Source organism: Nicotiana sylvestris, chromosome 3 (genome assembly GCF_000393655.2).
Source record: "Nicotiana sylvestris chromosome 3, ASM39365v2, whole genome shotgun sequence".
Taxonomy (NCBI): Eukaryota; Viridiplantae; Streptophyta; class Magnoliopsida; order Solanales; family Solanaceae; genus Nicotiana; species Nicotiana sylvestris.
In genome coordinates this window covers 193,174,713-193,190,302 of record NC_091059.1, presented here as the reverse complement: position 1 = coordinate 193,190,302, position 15,590 = coordinate 193,174,713, and the positions used below count along the sequence as shown (strand labels likewise).

At 34.4% G+C, this 15,590-nt stretch overlaps 2 protein-coding genes across 2 annotated transcripts; both read right to left on the bottom strand.

The window, feature by feature from the left end:
* Positions 1-491: 491 nt before the first annotated feature.
* LOC104245702 (uncharacterized) lies at positions 492-4,979 on the bottom strand. Its single transcript, XM_070170402.1, has 7 exons — positions 4,907-4,979; positions 2,421-2,843; positions 2,104-2,334; positions 1,862-2,034; positions 1,681-1,795; positions 685-1,044; positions 492-637 (listed from the first exon to the last, which is right to left on the bottom strand). Exons 1-7 carry the CDS (start codon positions 4,977-4,979, stop codon positions 492-494), a joined length of 1,521 nt encoding a protein of 506 aa, XP_070026503.1.
* A 5,798-nt stretch (positions 4,980-10,777) lies between these two features.
* LOC138888527 (uncharacterized) lies at positions 10,778-13,940 on the bottom strand. Its single transcript, XM_070170401.1, has 7 exons — positions 13,613-13,940; positions 13,112-13,174; positions 12,742-12,792; positions 12,576-12,640; positions 12,242-12,398; positions 11,610-12,043; positions 10,778-11,221 (listed from the first exon to the last, which is right to left on the bottom strand). Exons 1-7 carry the CDS (start codon positions 13,938-13,940, stop codon positions 10,778-10,780), a joined length of 1,542 nt encoding a protein of 513 aa, XP_070026502.1.
* Between the last annotated feature and the right edge of the window lie 1,650 nt (positions 13,941-15,590).

The following is a 15,590-nucleotide window of genomic DNA, read 5'->3' as shown; positions in this document are numbered from 1 at the left end:
CTTCAAAAAGATAACCTTGCAAGAATGCATTGTACACATCCATTTGATGGATGGTCCAATGACTGGAAGCTGCTATGGAAAGCACACTCCTGACAGTCACCATTTTTACCATAGGTGAAAATATCTCTTGGTAGTCTAACCCTTCTCTCTGGTTATATCCTTTTGCCACAAGTCTGGCTTTAAATCTCTTTACTTCCCCAGTAGCCTTGTATTTAGTCTTGTACACCCATTTACATCCAATAGCCTTCTTACCCTTAGGTAATGGGACAAGAGCCCATGTGTGGTTATCTTCTAAAGCCTTGATTTCAGACTTCATGGCTTCTACCATCGCTTGTCTTTAACTGCTTCTTGGTAGGTCACTGGTTCCACTCAACAGAAAATTGGGACAAATAACTTTGATATTTAGGTGCAATGTGATCATAGGTGATCACCTCGGAGAGTGGATATTTGCAGCATCCTGCAGACTTTCCTTTAGTAGGCTGAACATAATCCTATAGCCAGACGGGAGGTTTAGACACTCTCCCTAATCTTCTAATATCCTGCCCAAGAGTGGGTAGATTATAATTAGGCACTGGAACATCAATAGTAGAACCAACAACAGTGGGATCATTATCAAGGACTGAAGTAGGTGTAGCATCTGTGGAGCAGGAAATCTCAGGTAAATTTGGGGAACATGGATCTGACTGTGTGCAAGGTTCATTGTGTGGATATGAACAGCCATAAGAGTTGGATCTGTAATAACATCCTGTCTAGGAACAGGAGTCGAATCAAGAAAGAAATCTGGTGAAGCAGTGTCTAAAGATTGGAATAGGAACACATCTTCATAAAAGACTACATCCCTGCTAATGAAGAACACTTTATGTTCTAAATCCAATAGCCTGTAACCCTTTTGATGTGCTGCATACCCCAACAGAATAGATCTCACAGCCCTTGGCTCAAACTTATCATGCTTGATCAAGTTTGTTGCAAAGCATATGCATCCTAGCACTCTTAAATGGGAAATAGAAGGTTGTTTCCCATGTAGCACTTCATAAGGAGATTTACCTACAAGAATTGAGAAAGGTATCCTGTTGATAATGTAGACTGCTATGTCAATGCAATGGCCCCAGTATCTAACAGGTAGATGTCCCTGAAATCTAATAGCTCTGGCTGTCTCAAGTATATGCCTATGTCTTCATTCAATTACCTCATTTTGCTGAGGAGTGTATGGGCAAGAACTCTGGTGTACAATGCCATGCAACTGAAATAATTCATTGCAAGAATGATTGAAAAATTCTCCTCTATTATCTGATCAAAATATCTTAATAAGCTTACCATATTGTGTCTTGACCAAAGCAATAAAGTTTTTGAGTAAAAATACTACATCAGATTTAAGTCGCATAAGGAATACCCAAGTCCATCTAGTGCAATCATCCACCAAAGTAAGGAAAAATCTCATGCCATTATGAGTAGGAACCTTATATGGACCCCAAACATCCATGTGTATCAAGTCAAAACTAGATAAACTTCTACTCTTACTAAGTGGAAATGGTACTCTAGTGTGTCTTGCTAGTGGACATATCTCACTCTTACTCAATTGATTGATACAAGAGAAATTGGTATTATTCAGTAGGCTAGGAATCTTCCTAAGAACTTGCATTGGAACATGTCCTATTCTCTTATGCCATAAATCTGCACCACCTGCTCCACTAGTTGCTGCAAATGCTCGATTTAATTTTCCTCCAACTGATGTAGAAAGAACATATAGTCCTTCCTCCTCCTTACCAATCCCCTTCGCCTTCCCAGACAAGAGGTCCTAAAATACAAAGCATTGTGGAAAGAATGTGACACAGCACTTCAAGTCCTTTGTCATTTTGGATACTGATAAAAGATTGAACTTGAACGTTGGAACACAAAGAACATCATTAAGAGTATCACCTCCTGTAATTTGGCATTCTCCCATGTGCGAAATTGTGGCTGAATATCCAGTAGGCAGCTGAACTTGTCCCGTGCTTCCTACTGATTGTTTATTATGTAACAATTCTTTCGTAGCTCCTGTATCCACAATCCATTTGCAAAGTATCATATTTTCACATAACTCTACATTGCCACAAAAGCATTTACCTGCCATGTGAGCACTGGCATCTCCAACAGAACTCTTGCTCAATAGTTGTAACAGTTGGTTGTACTGATCTTGTGTGAAGAACTGGGCTGGTACTATCCCATTGCTTGTTTGTTGACTAGGCACCTGTGTGGTTTGAGACTGTTCACTCAATAAGGCAGCATTTGCCTTTCCACTTGGCTTGAAATCTGGAGGATAACCCACGATTTTGTAGCATTTGTCCTTTAAATGTCCTGTTTTATTACAAAAATCACATTTCATTAGTTTATAGCAATCTTTTCGAGTATGTCCTTTTAGATGGAAAAGTCACACTCCAAACTATAATTTCTTCTTTGCTTGTTTCCTGATTGTGTAGTAAATAGAGCAGTAGGCTCAATAATCCCTGCATTTCCATAATTGGCACCAGTAATCATCCTCCTGCTTTCATCTTGAACTACCATGGCATATACTTTGTTGATAGACGGCAAGGTAGGCATTAAGATGATCTGACTTCTAGCTTGTTCAAAGCTATCACTTAATCCCACAAGAAATTGCAACAAACGTTGATATTCCAACTGCTCAACATACTCAGCTGCTGAAGGTGGTGGTAAAATGGAGTCATACTCTGCCCACAGATCTCTGAGCTTTGTAAAATAAGTAGAAACAGAACACATTCCCTGAGTCATAGTGAAGATCTCCTTGTGCAGATAGTACAATCTCGATCCATTTACTTCATCAAAACGTTCCTTGAATGCAGCCCATACTGTACAAGCATTAGATGAAAAGAGTACTCCAGTTATTAAATCCTTGCTAACATTGCTCATCAACCACGAGGTCACAATCGCGTTGCATCGATCCCACTGGTGTGCTAGGCCAGATCCAAAATCCTCTTTTGAAGTCGATCCATTGACTAGACACAATTTATTTTTTCCTAACAAGGCTACCTTCATAGCTCGACTCTAGAGAGTGTAATTATCCATTCCAGTTAGTATAAGCCCTACCGACATGGATCCAGGTCTATCAGAAGGATGTAGATATAACGGGTGATTATGATCGAGAATTGTGGATCCTTCGGCTGTATTGACTCCGTCGTTCGTAGTACCACTCAATTCTTCAGAGATCGCCATGAATTAGGTCAAATCAAGGTGCTGAAAAACTGCAATTGCAGAAAATTAGGGTTTTAACAAATGCAGAAATGAGTGAATTCCTTCAAATTTTCCTTAATTGCTATAAAATTCCTTAGAATTACCCGATCAACTGCTCTGATACCATGTTAAATTCTCATGATTAAAGTGAAAGTGTGATTGAATTCAGAGAAAAGAAGAAGCAGCTTGTGAGAAGAAGAGCAGAGGAGGAAATTTTCTTTTTCGATATATCTAAAATGAACAATGTACAACGTATATAACTGCTTCCTATAGTGACCAACTAACTACTGCCAACTCATGTACAACTGTACAAATATTAAACTAATGGAGTAACTATGATTACATTGATCTAACTATAGTTAAGTTAAGAGCACATGTGAGCTAAGGCACTGCTTTCGTGGACACCTTCTTTACAGTTTTAGACCTCAAGGGATGCTATATAATGAAAAATATAAAAGTTGTGAGTGAAAAACTCAAGAGTTTCACCTTGTGGAATTGGAAGAATCTGGAGCAAGTCAATATGATGGCTCCAAATCTTATGGAATTCAATTTTTTCAGTGGGAAAACATGCATGCCCTTCTCAACTATGGATCCATCTAACCTCGAACTAGCCAATATTAATTTTTATCCAGATTGTTCACATTCTTGGAACTTGGAGATATGGAAAGAAGTTGGTATAGTAATCTTCAAGACTTTGTTCAAAAGTTCGACTATTCGAAGGGACTGATATTAGTATTTCATTGCAAAGAGGTATTATTTTTTTCTCTCTTTATATCTCCGCGTAATTTTTTCGTCTACCTGTTTATTCAATTAAGGGCATCTCCAACCTTTACCTCATTTTTGGTCCCCAAAATGAGGTTTTTTCTATTTTGGGTACAACTTACTCCAACTATTCCCCCATTTTTCCCCCAAACTTTTTTATATTCTTCTCTCTCTTCTATATTATATTATTATCTTTCATTTCAATTTCATTTTTTAATTTTCATTAAACAAATTCCATCTTTTATACCATTCATTTTTTGAGATAATTATATATTTTTTGTACAATTATAACTTATAATAAAATTAACTTACAATTTTACATAAAAATAATAAATGCACGAAAATTAATTTATCAAAACTATACACCAAAGTTAAGATGTAAAATTAATATTATAAAGACATTACATAAACATAATTAGGTATATATAAAGAGATAGATTAAAAGATTAAATAATAAAATAATAATAAAAAAGTGATGAATAGTACTGGGGAGATGAATATTGTACCCCCATATTTGAGGGAACACTATTCATCCCCCATTTTGGGGACAAAAATGGGGGAGAGTTGGAGCTAAATTACCCCGAAAATTGCCCCAATTATGAGGAATGGGGGTAAGGTTGGAGATGGCCTAACTTGGTTTGGGCTTTGTGAAATATATGCAGGATAAGAATAGAGAATTTTACCTTCCTATGCCACATATGAAACCTTATTACCCTCAATGTTTAAGGTTAGAGATAATTACATTTAGTATACTAAATTACCATTTATATACCATAATTTAAAACAGGGATATAATTAATGAGGCATTTATATGAGCCATAATTATAGGACCGTATATTTCCATGTTTCTCTTTCCTTTCAGCTCAACCCCCCTCCCCACGTTTTACCTTTACCCGTAACCCCCCCCCCCACGTTTTACCTTTACCCTTCACTCCCCCATGTTTAGCATCTGTTTTCTTCTTTACAGAACAAAATCTACCCACGTTCTTCATTATTCTCCATTTAAATTCACCAAATATTGAAGTTATCATTCTACAAAATTTGTTCCCATCTTTAGTCAAGTTGAAGTTAAACCATGAAGAACATCAAATCTCCCAAAAAAATACCTAAAAAATCTACAGTAGGTGATATCCCCTCTTTCGATTAGGGTATTTTAACACCAAAATCACCACAAAAACAAGTAAAATCTACACATGCAATGGAACCTACTACTCACAATTCATCTCCTAGACAAATCTGTGCCGAGATGAGAACAAAGCAAATGCACGATGTAGATGCTGGAGGAAGTGCTACACCAGGCGGCAAACAACTCAAAAGAAAGGGGAAAGAGGTATGCGTAGATGACGACTTTGCTGAAGATGTCCCTAAAATTCCAACAGTTAAAAAACCCAAGTTATCTCCTGCTTCATCAAAACAAAAAACGAAGAAACAGTCCAAAAAACTCCCAAAATTGGTTCAGAAATTTTTTTTTGGTGAAGGTAAACATTTATTATTTTCGTTTCCAGTTTTTTAGTTTTGTTTTGGATGTAAAAATCTATGTTTTAAGTGTTTTGGTAAATTGTATATTAGTTGTCTTAATTTTGTAGATGATTTGTAGTTGTGATTTTCTAAAGTTTATAATTGTAGTTATTTTGTAGACATTTTGTAGTTATATTGTCGCTAGCTTTTAAATTTTGAAACAAAGCTGTAGTTACTTTTTTCTTCCTGCATTTTTGTAGATAATGTTTATATCTGTAGATGTCTTGTAGTGTTTTATAGTTATATGTGTGGGTAGGCTGTATTTTTTTGAAGCAGATTTGTATGTATTTTTTCTTCCTGATTTGTTTTTAGCTATGTGTGTAGTGATTGTGTGTTATGTGTAGATAATATGTATATTAATGCTTCATTTTTATGCAGTTTGCTAATGTGAAATAATTTATCATTTTGTGCAGAATGGACATTATTTTGCCCCACATAATGTGGATTATGGGGTGCTTAGATTCCACACTTTGTGTGATCCTAGCATTCCTAGCCAGATAAAAGAGTTATTGTCTCCAAATGCTTTGAAGCTTTTTAAAAACACTTGTTTTGGTTACTTACTGTCTCTCCCCTCCATTTGTATGCAAAACCAAGCTATTCATCTTCTGATGAAGTATGAACTGTCTAAGTCTAATGAATCCTTTTTTTTAGTCCACTTGAAGGAGGAAAATTTGAATTTTTCATTGAGAGAGTTTGCTTTAATTACCGGTTTAAATTGTGTGAATCAGTTTACAGATTATGGATATACTTCTAGTCATATTAGCAAGTTAATGAATAGCTATTTTCCTAACAAAAAAAGAGTAGAGAAGTGGTATTTGAAAAATATAGTAACAAATAGATCTTGGGTAAACGATGAGGATGCAGTCAGGTTGTGCATTCTTTATCTTTTGGAATTTTTGTTTGCCCTTATGACAAACACCATGTGTTTTTTATAGACCACTTTAGGTTCTATTTGGTAGAGTCTGGTCAGTTTGAGTCATACCCATGGGGTATTAAATCGTTCAATCAGGTTACGGATTCCGTTAGGCATCGTCTAAATCTCCGTGTACATTCTTATCTCATACGGGGATGCTCATTAGCCTTGCAAGTGTGGCTTTATGAGTGTTGCTCGACCGTCAGCACGGAGCTTGCTACGAGATGTTCTGACTTAATACCTCGCATATTAAGATGGTCATCTACTAAAGGGTAGATTTGGTTAACTGCCTTTGAAGAGAAAATGATCAAGCCTGAGTGGATTAAGGTATTTTTTTCCAGTTTTGTATATTGCTATATTTACCTTCATAATTTCTACAATTAGTCTACATTTTCTGCCTTAGTGGAACTAACTATTTTTTTCATCATTCACTTCACAAGCATGACTGAATCTGGAGAAGAGATTGGAGTGCTTACTCTGTCAAACAAGATTGAGTATGAAGATGAATAGGGTGCACAATCATCAGAGGTTCCAAATGCTGATTCTCCAACATTGGAACCCAAACATACAGATTGTCAAGAGGACAAGGAATCTGTGGCTAAGAAGCTCAGGAAGCTAGAAAAGGGAATTGAGCAGGTAATATTATTAACTACAATATATTTACATATTTGCTACAATTTATCTACATTTCATAACAATTTATGTAGTATACATTGTAGTTAAATTGTAGTATAATTCTATAGTCAAGCCCTGTTGGGATTGCACACATTGTAGTTAAATTGTAGTATAACTGTAGCAATTTGTAGACAATTGTGAAAACAATACTGCCTCGTACATAATTAAACTGATTTGTAATTTATTTGAATAAAATTACAAACTAACTATAATTTTTAACTTTTAGGTTGATGGAAAGTTAGAGAATTTTAGTAAGGCTGTATTTGAGGAACTCCATGACCTTCGAGTGTCTATAGATGATTCTGTGAAGAGTGTTTTGAATTTGATAAATAGGAGATATGATGTGGATGAGGCAAAGGTAAGAGTTGACATATATTTATATACCAAAACAAATTATGACATATGAAACAATATACTCAAACTAACATAAAATCTTTAGTTTGCTGGTAGTTCAACCAAAAATAATGACCAACAACAAGGAGTGAACAACCAACAATTTCAGTTCAATATTGGTGATCAAGTGCATGCAAGCACAAGCAACACAAGTATCTACAAAATACCTACAAATATATACACCTAGTATAAAACTTTATAGAGCATAGTTTTATTATTCACATTTTATCTACAACTTCCTACATATATCTACAACTTTCAAGGCAATATTATCTAGTATTATTTACCTTTTTTAATTATAAATTGAAGCTGCAGTTTGTCCAGAACATGTTCCAACACATGTTGACTTATATTCAGAATTTCAAGAAGCAGCTGAGGTAGAACAAGCAGGTATAATATCATACTGTCATTCAGAATAAATAATTGTTGTTTATACAATTTGCTATTCCTGTTAAGTAAGTTATGTTTTATGTAACAGATATTGAAGATATCAATGCACAGTCCCCAATTCACGGAGTGACTGTAGCAGCTCAGACAGAACAAGTCATTGAGAAACAGCTAAATGAAGGTGAAGATGCACAGCATGTGGATGAAGTTGTTTCTGAAGGATCAGACATTGATAAGAAGGGTGTGACATTGGATGACTTTGAGTTGCCAGACAACTTAACACAATTGGTTAAGTATGGCGAGCCCATACCAGGTGAAGCAATCCCTATTCATCTGGGGAGAACCAGGCAACCGGGGAAACATGCACGATCACCTTTCATACCTCTATATAGTTCTAGAGGCAGCAGCTCTATTGGACCTAAATTTTTCTACCTCAAACACCCCTTCACAACTCTTATAGGTGAAAATGTAGATTATGATATGTTAGATAAGTTCAACAAGTGGTTATACCACCATAGTAACAAAGTATCTAAGAGGTATGAATGCTTAATTTGACACTTTAATTTCATCATTTTAAAGTTTAAATATTTAATTCATTCTGTGATTTTTTTGATTGGACATTTATTTGTTGTTACAGGAGGAAGACTCCCTTTTCCATAAAGGATAACCAAATCAAGCCTTGGTTAGACCTTGGAGTTGAAAGGTGGATAAGAAGGACTGATTTTATTCCCTTGCTCACCCCGGACAAGTCCTCAATGACTCGGTAAGTATCAAAGAATAAATTCACAAGATATATTTTGTATTCTGTTTTGTAGTATAATTGTAGTTATATTGTAGATATGAAATATATGTGACCATGCATTTTATTATAAATTGTAGATATAATGTAGACATTTCTTATAAATGCTGCTCTTATTATTTATAGTGTGATTGTATTTAGGTTGGACCTTATGTATCATATTTGATGATGAATTGTATGTAAAAATTGTATATTTGATAATTTGGACAGAATTGGTATATCTGTATTTCATGATTGCAGTTAATTTGTAGTTAAATTGTAGAGCAAGTTGAAGACTTATAATATTAAATATAGTTTGGATGTAAATATTATTGAGACCTTATGGTAGTTGCTGTGTTCCATGTTTTGCTGTGTATAGCAGCTAAAGTGTAGCTATTTGTTAGATTATTTGAATTCTGGCTTTGTAGTTTAAAGTGTAGCTGCTTTGTTGATAATTGTAGTTGCACTGTAGCTTATAGTAGATTTTATTTTATTTTACAACACATTGATGTTATTATGTATTACCTGAGAAAAAGAGGCAAATATGGCCCCAACAACAATAACACTAGGTTTACAACAACCGATTGCTTGTTCAAGTCAAAGATTGAACAAATCTATGAGAAGTTCATAAGTTCTTCGCCAGAAAAAAAGTATTTGGTTGTTAAACCCAATGATGATGTTGCAGAATATATTCTTGGGTATAGACTTCTTGCTAATGTTGCCTGGGATGAAGTTGACTATGTCATCATGACCGTGAACATTGTAGAGAATTTCCATTGGTTGTTGGTCATTTTCGACATAGCGGACAAGCAACTTTATGTGTATGATTTCATGGTGTCTTCACACCATCATAATGCTGTTGAATCATGTGTTGATAAGTTTTCAATCATTATCTCTCTATATTTGTCTTGCACTGGTTTCTACGGGAAGCGTAAAGACATTAACTTCAAGACCACAAAGGCATACATTGAGAAACCAGTTACAGACCCTCTCAACATACAGTGGGTGGTTGCGGAGATTCCACAACAAAAGGAAGGATCACTGTAAAAAAACTATTCTCTCTTTCTAGATGTTTAATTATTTTTTTTATAATCATTTGTTAAATAATTAAATTTGTTTTGTCTTATGCATCGATTGTGGTGTATTTGTGGCTGTTTTTGCGGAGTATGTTAGCATTGGAAATTTGTCAATTCCTTCAGAAGACCTTTCGGATATCGACCAACACCGTAGACGCTATGGAGCTCTCCTATGAGACTATGCTACAAAGAAGCAAGAAGATGGGTCAATCAGTGAAAGTGAGGTTACAGGCAGGCTAGCAAGGAGGAAGGATGCTCCTGCTTTGAATGAGAAGACTAGAGTCCAGAGAAAGAAGAAATAGTGTCCTGTTTTCCTAGTTTAGTTGATGCCAATTTATAGTTGAAGGAGAATACACTACTTTATAAACAAAATTTTTATTTTTTTATTGCAACATACCTTTTGTTTTGTTATTTTATCTTTCATTATTAGTTGTTCACTTGAATATAAATTGGTTGTTTACAACACTGTATCTTCATTATATTAAACATGAGTATTTTGATGTTAGAATACAATTTGGCTACAAATAATCTTCACAATATCTACATTTTGGAAACACTCAATGCAGTTATTGTATATAATTTTGTAGTTGTATATGTTCATAATTTTATGAAATACCTTCAAGTTCTAGGTAATATCTATATATAATTGTCAGTTGAAGTTAAATTACACAACAAACAGAAGAAATAAACACTCCAATCATAGAAATATATTATCCACAATTTATCTACAAATCATCTACAAATTATTACCAAGACTACAATTTAACTACATTTAACCTATATTTTACCTACAATCTGAAAACACTTTACATTAAAGTTACTTTTTTTAATATCAGTTGTATTGTAGATAATAAATATTAAAATTTAATTATACTATATCAAAGACAAATTTAGATGCCTGACACAATACATAAAAGCATATTAAACACACATAAACAAATTGTAGTCTACTTCATAATGATCTTTAAAAACTTAAACGATTACACAAAAAATCTGCTAACTTTAACTCACTAACAGTTAGTTTGAATAACTATTCTAACTACATGATATTCATTTCTTCTTGGGCGCATTCTTGCAAGATCTTTTGTTATGCCCTTCACCTCCACAATTTCCACATGACACCTTGTACTTCTTTGACTTTATTTCATCATATGTTTTATATCTTTCCTTTTGAGGTCTCCCTGGCTGCCTTTTATCTCCCATCGGTGGATTTACTACCTCATCCAAAATATGTTGTGGCACATTCCATTTGCTTTCATCAGGAAGAGGATTTACTGGTATTTCATACGTACGCAGAAGGCTCTCCCTTGTGTAATACGGAGAGAAATAGTTTTCATATGTTTCATTCCTGTGCCTTAATGCTTCCAAAGCATGCGCACATGGAAGTTCTTCAAGTTGGAATTGGCCACAACTACATTTCTTATTTTCTAGACACACAGTGTACCGCTTTACACCATCTAACACAGTATGTATATGATCTGTTGAAGCCCTCACCTACAATTGCAGAACAAACAGAAAAAATATTATCTCAATCATAAAAATAGATTATATACAACTTATCTACAAATATTCTATACCTTATCTACAAATATTCTATACCTTATCTACAACCTACAATTATCTACAATTTGACTACAATTTATCTACAATCTGGAAACACTGCATATTAAGTAATTTATTTTTTCTGCACCAAATAAACAGATCTTACCCTAAACTTCTGAGATAATGTTATGTTGTTCTCTAATTATTTGTTGAATTTGGACCCAAGAAATGTGAAAGTACCCTTCGCCTTCAATAACTTCTCGTTGGTCCAAAGTTCTAGAAATGTCCGCATATACTCTAAAAGGTCAAATATCGGCAGCTCTCTTGCATCTTTTGTTACAGCGTTCAACGACTCTGCAATATTTGATGTCATTGTCCACGTTTTATTCACTGTTGCATGTAATCTTGACCATCTATGATAGCCAATATCATATAGGTAAGATTTCACACGCGGGTCTACCTCTTCATTCTTCGACATACTTTCATTAAATTCATCCAGAGTGTATGACCGTGCTGTAGCAAAGTACAATTCATGTAATTGTAGATGACCCTTCTTGAATTTTGACCTTATATTTGTCCAAATATGCCACATGCAAGAGTGTGGCATGCCCGTATAGACAATTGATGTTGCCTTCAGTATACTCTCATTCCTATCTGAAACAACACACATTGAAGGTCTTTCACCATATGCCTGCTTGAATTGCTCAAAGAACCACTTCCAAGATGCGTCATTTTCAGAATCAACCACAACATATGCCAAGGGCAATATTGTACCTACATTATTAATTTATAAAATATTAATTGGCAGCTTTGAAAATGTATATAAAAATATAAATACATAACAACTACAATATATCTTCATAATATAGACAATTTATCTACATTTCATGTAATAGCTACAAAATTACTACAATGTATCTACATTTTATAGACTTGCCTACAAAATAACTACAAATTTTTTACACTTTTTACCTGCTGCATCCATGGTTCTTGCTGTCAGCATAATCCCCCTGTAGGCTGACTTTAAGAATGTCCCATCAACCACTACTACTGGCCTATAATGTTGCCGACCACTTATTGATGTACAAAGAGCAACAAAAGCGTATAAGAAGCATTCATCTGATGTCTTCTTCAATTTAACAACCGAACCATGATAAGTCTCCTCAAGAATATAAAAATATTTGGGTAATTTGCTGTAGGAGTCAACCGGATTCCCTCTCAAAAACTGTAAAGCCTTTTCCTTTACTCTCTATGCTTGCATGTAGCTTAGGTTCACTCCGTGTTCGGATAACATGTCAGTTTGTACGTCCTTTGGTGTGTAAACAGTCTTAGGATCACAATACTTTGGAATGACCATGCTACCAACTACAGCTGCAGTACATTTGCGCTGTATGAATGTTTCGTCCATTAAGGAGCATGTGTGTTGTCAGTTGAAACTCCTTATCTTGAACATTGCGGAATCATTAATTGACGTTGCCTTGAAGTGCCATTTACAGTTTTCACCAACGCATACAAGGCAGTAGCTACAAAAAAATACAATATATAATACAGATTATAAATGTAGATGCAACAAAATGACAGTTTTAACATAAAGTAACATAAACTACAATTTAACTACAATTTATCTACAATGTTTAAAAAATACATATCTTGAGTAAAACACTGCTTTTAATGATCTTTTCTCCACAAATATCTCCATACCTTCTATGACTAGATCTTTTAACTCTGAACTGGAACTTGTGCATCACAGAAAAGTGCTTCATTGCAGCAACTACAGTTGCTTGTCCTGATACACTTGTCCTTCTTCGATAGTAGTTTGCGTAGATTCTGTTATTATTTCACTTTGATATTCCTCTTTAGCTGGAGAGGATGACATATCAAGTAACTTTAGGGATCCATACGAACCTGCATCAAAATAAAGATAACAATGTCATTATAATTTTGTAGAATCTTTGTAGATATAGTGAGAATTTTGTAGTCATCCATTTTAGGATGTCAGACATTGTAGTTAAATTGTACTATAACTGTTGCAATTTGTAGAAATTTGTGAAAATAATACTGCTTCGTACATAATTAAACTGATTTGTATTTTATTTGACTAGATTTTGTTCTAAACATAAATTGTAGTTTTATTTGAAGACAACATTTTGAAATCAACAATTTCTAATCATAGATTGTAGTTTATTTTGTCGTATAAATGTAGTAACTTTGTAGATAATTTTGAAAACAACATTGCTTTATTCTTTTATTAAACTGATTTGTAGTTTAATTATAGGTAAATGTAGTAATTTTGTAGATAATACCGTAAAACCATAATTCTATGCAATTTCGAACTATACAAACCTGCACTTGTGTTATCGTTGGTGATTGCCAATTCCATATTGAAATCTCGTACACTTATACATAACGGATATGAACCTAAGTTTTTATTCTCCTTTTTGGTCTCCATATACACACGAACCCCCATATCATTCCTAATCTCCATTGGGGGACAATTGTCGTTCACCATGTATTTGATTTCTACAAGTTTTTCTGAAGTATCAATCAATAGTTGTGCTGCAATTGTAGAAATCAGAATACTGTAGCTTGCATTCTCATCTACCACAATGGCATCAACTTCAAAATCTCTAAATCTGCCATAGTTATCCCAATTCCCATTCAATTGTAGCATGATTGCGATTTTGGACATGATTGTGTGTTGTTGCTGATGTATTATTCTAAATTTTTTCGTTTTTTTGGATTTCAAGATTGAAAGAAAAAAAAAACAGATATATGATCGCCAATTTGATTTCTGAAAAAGACGAAGAACAGAATATAGCAATGTTGAGTTGTTGAATCTCGAAGATTTGAATTCTACAATTTGAATTCAGTTTGTTGAAGCTGTTCGTAGATTTTTTTTTTTTTTTTTTTAAATTTTTGAATTGTATTTTAAGAGTAAATTACGCAGATGCGAAATCTCCTTTCCGTTTCAAAACTTGAATTTAATGTAGAATCAATCAATCTCAAGATTCTTTCCTGATTTTTCGCGCGTTATTAAGGGAAGATTCTGCCCTATTAATTCCTAATAAAGGAATGGTACAGAAATTGTAGGAAAAATGTAGACTAGGCGGGCAATTTAGATACTATGCACATATTTGGTAATAAAGTTTCATATATGGTATTGGAAGGAAAAATCCCATAAGAATATTCTTATTTGTGAAGATCCAAGAGAAATTATTGTTCCACCAACTCGAAAACTAGAGCTATGGATTAAGAATCCTTGGATGTATCTTGAAAAATTCGCACATGATCTGATAACGCGGCGCCCTGACATAATATCTATTGTGCCATGTACAGAGAGCAAAATGGTCCAGGTATAAACCTTACATTACATTATACTACCCTAATATTTTTATATGAGATGAAATTCTCACACGGTCACACCTAGTTCCTAGGCGCACATATGCACATGAAATTAAAATCCAAAAACATTATATTGCATAATTGTTTCATTATCATAAGAATTTGACCTATGATTTTATATTGTTTGCAGAGTACGATTTTCTAAGAAAAGACATGTATTGAAACCCCTTCATATATTTTGAACCATCCTTTATATATATATCTAAGATTTTCACAAATTTGAAATAACAGGTGTTCCATGAAAGAGCAACAAGATACATGGAGAAACAAAATGGAAGACCAATGAAGTCATTCATCACAAAGGGGCATCTGAAGATGGCGGAACATCCCAGTTCTACTCTTGGCTGAACTGCACGCCCCAAATTGAACGTATTACCACTTTTATGTTCAAATGGAAGGAACCTCCTTTCACCTAGTCTTTTTTTTTTTCTTTCATAATACTAATTGTATGAGTCCAAATTTGAACAAACACAACCGTTGATGAGTACGACGAACGACGAGATCCTCACAGCTCGACATCTTGAAGAGGGCGACCTTAATGCGAACAAGAGACGGTACGACCCTTGCAGTAGTGCAGGCCCAGTAGGGGACATTAGGAATATTCTTATAACTTGTCTTCTAGAACTGAGAAAGGTTGGGTTCCTTATATATATATCATGAAGCAACTTTGTAAAAGAATACTTTTTTGCTAATCCGTAACACTTGTTGTAAACTTGCTTACATAAAGGATTGAGAAGATTATTGTGGAAGGTCTTTTTGGTTTGGATTAGCTAAAGAATTCTTATCATCCGTGTTCCCCCTATCTATCTTTCGTTCTAGAGATTATTATAATTAGCTAAGATTTACCCCTTCATTTTCTTTGATTGATTTGTTCAAAAAGGTTCCGATATCTTTTGAATCAAATAATTTGGCGCCGTCT

Bases quoted from the DNA above. Each gene is read 5' to 3' on its own strand.
- LOC138888527 (XM_070170401.1), bottom strand. From the start codon at position 13,940: ATGCTACAATTGAATGGGAATTGGGATAACTATGGCAGATTTAGAGAT. The intron at 13,175-13,612 runs GTTTGTATAGTT...ATTTTGATGCAG, and splicing joins CAACGATAACACAAGTGCAG to GTTCGTATGGATCCCTAAAG. The intron at 11,222-11,609 runs GTAACAAAAGAT...CTGCAATTGTAG, and splicing joins TTGCAGAGTCGTTGAACGCT to GTGAGGGCTTCAACAGATCA.
- LOC104245702 (XM_070170402.1), bottom strand. From the start codon at position 4,979: ATGAAGAACGTGGGTAGATTTTGTTCTGTAAAGAAGAAAACAGATGCT. The intron at 2,335-2,420 runs GTTTGGAGTGTG...GTAATAAAACAG, and splicing joins CAAGCAAAGAAGAAATTATA to GACATTTAAAGGACAAATGC. The intron at 2,035-2,103 runs GTAAATGCTTTT...TTGTGGATACAG, and splicing joins TGCCAGTGCTCACATGGCAG to GAGCTACGAAAGAATTGTTA.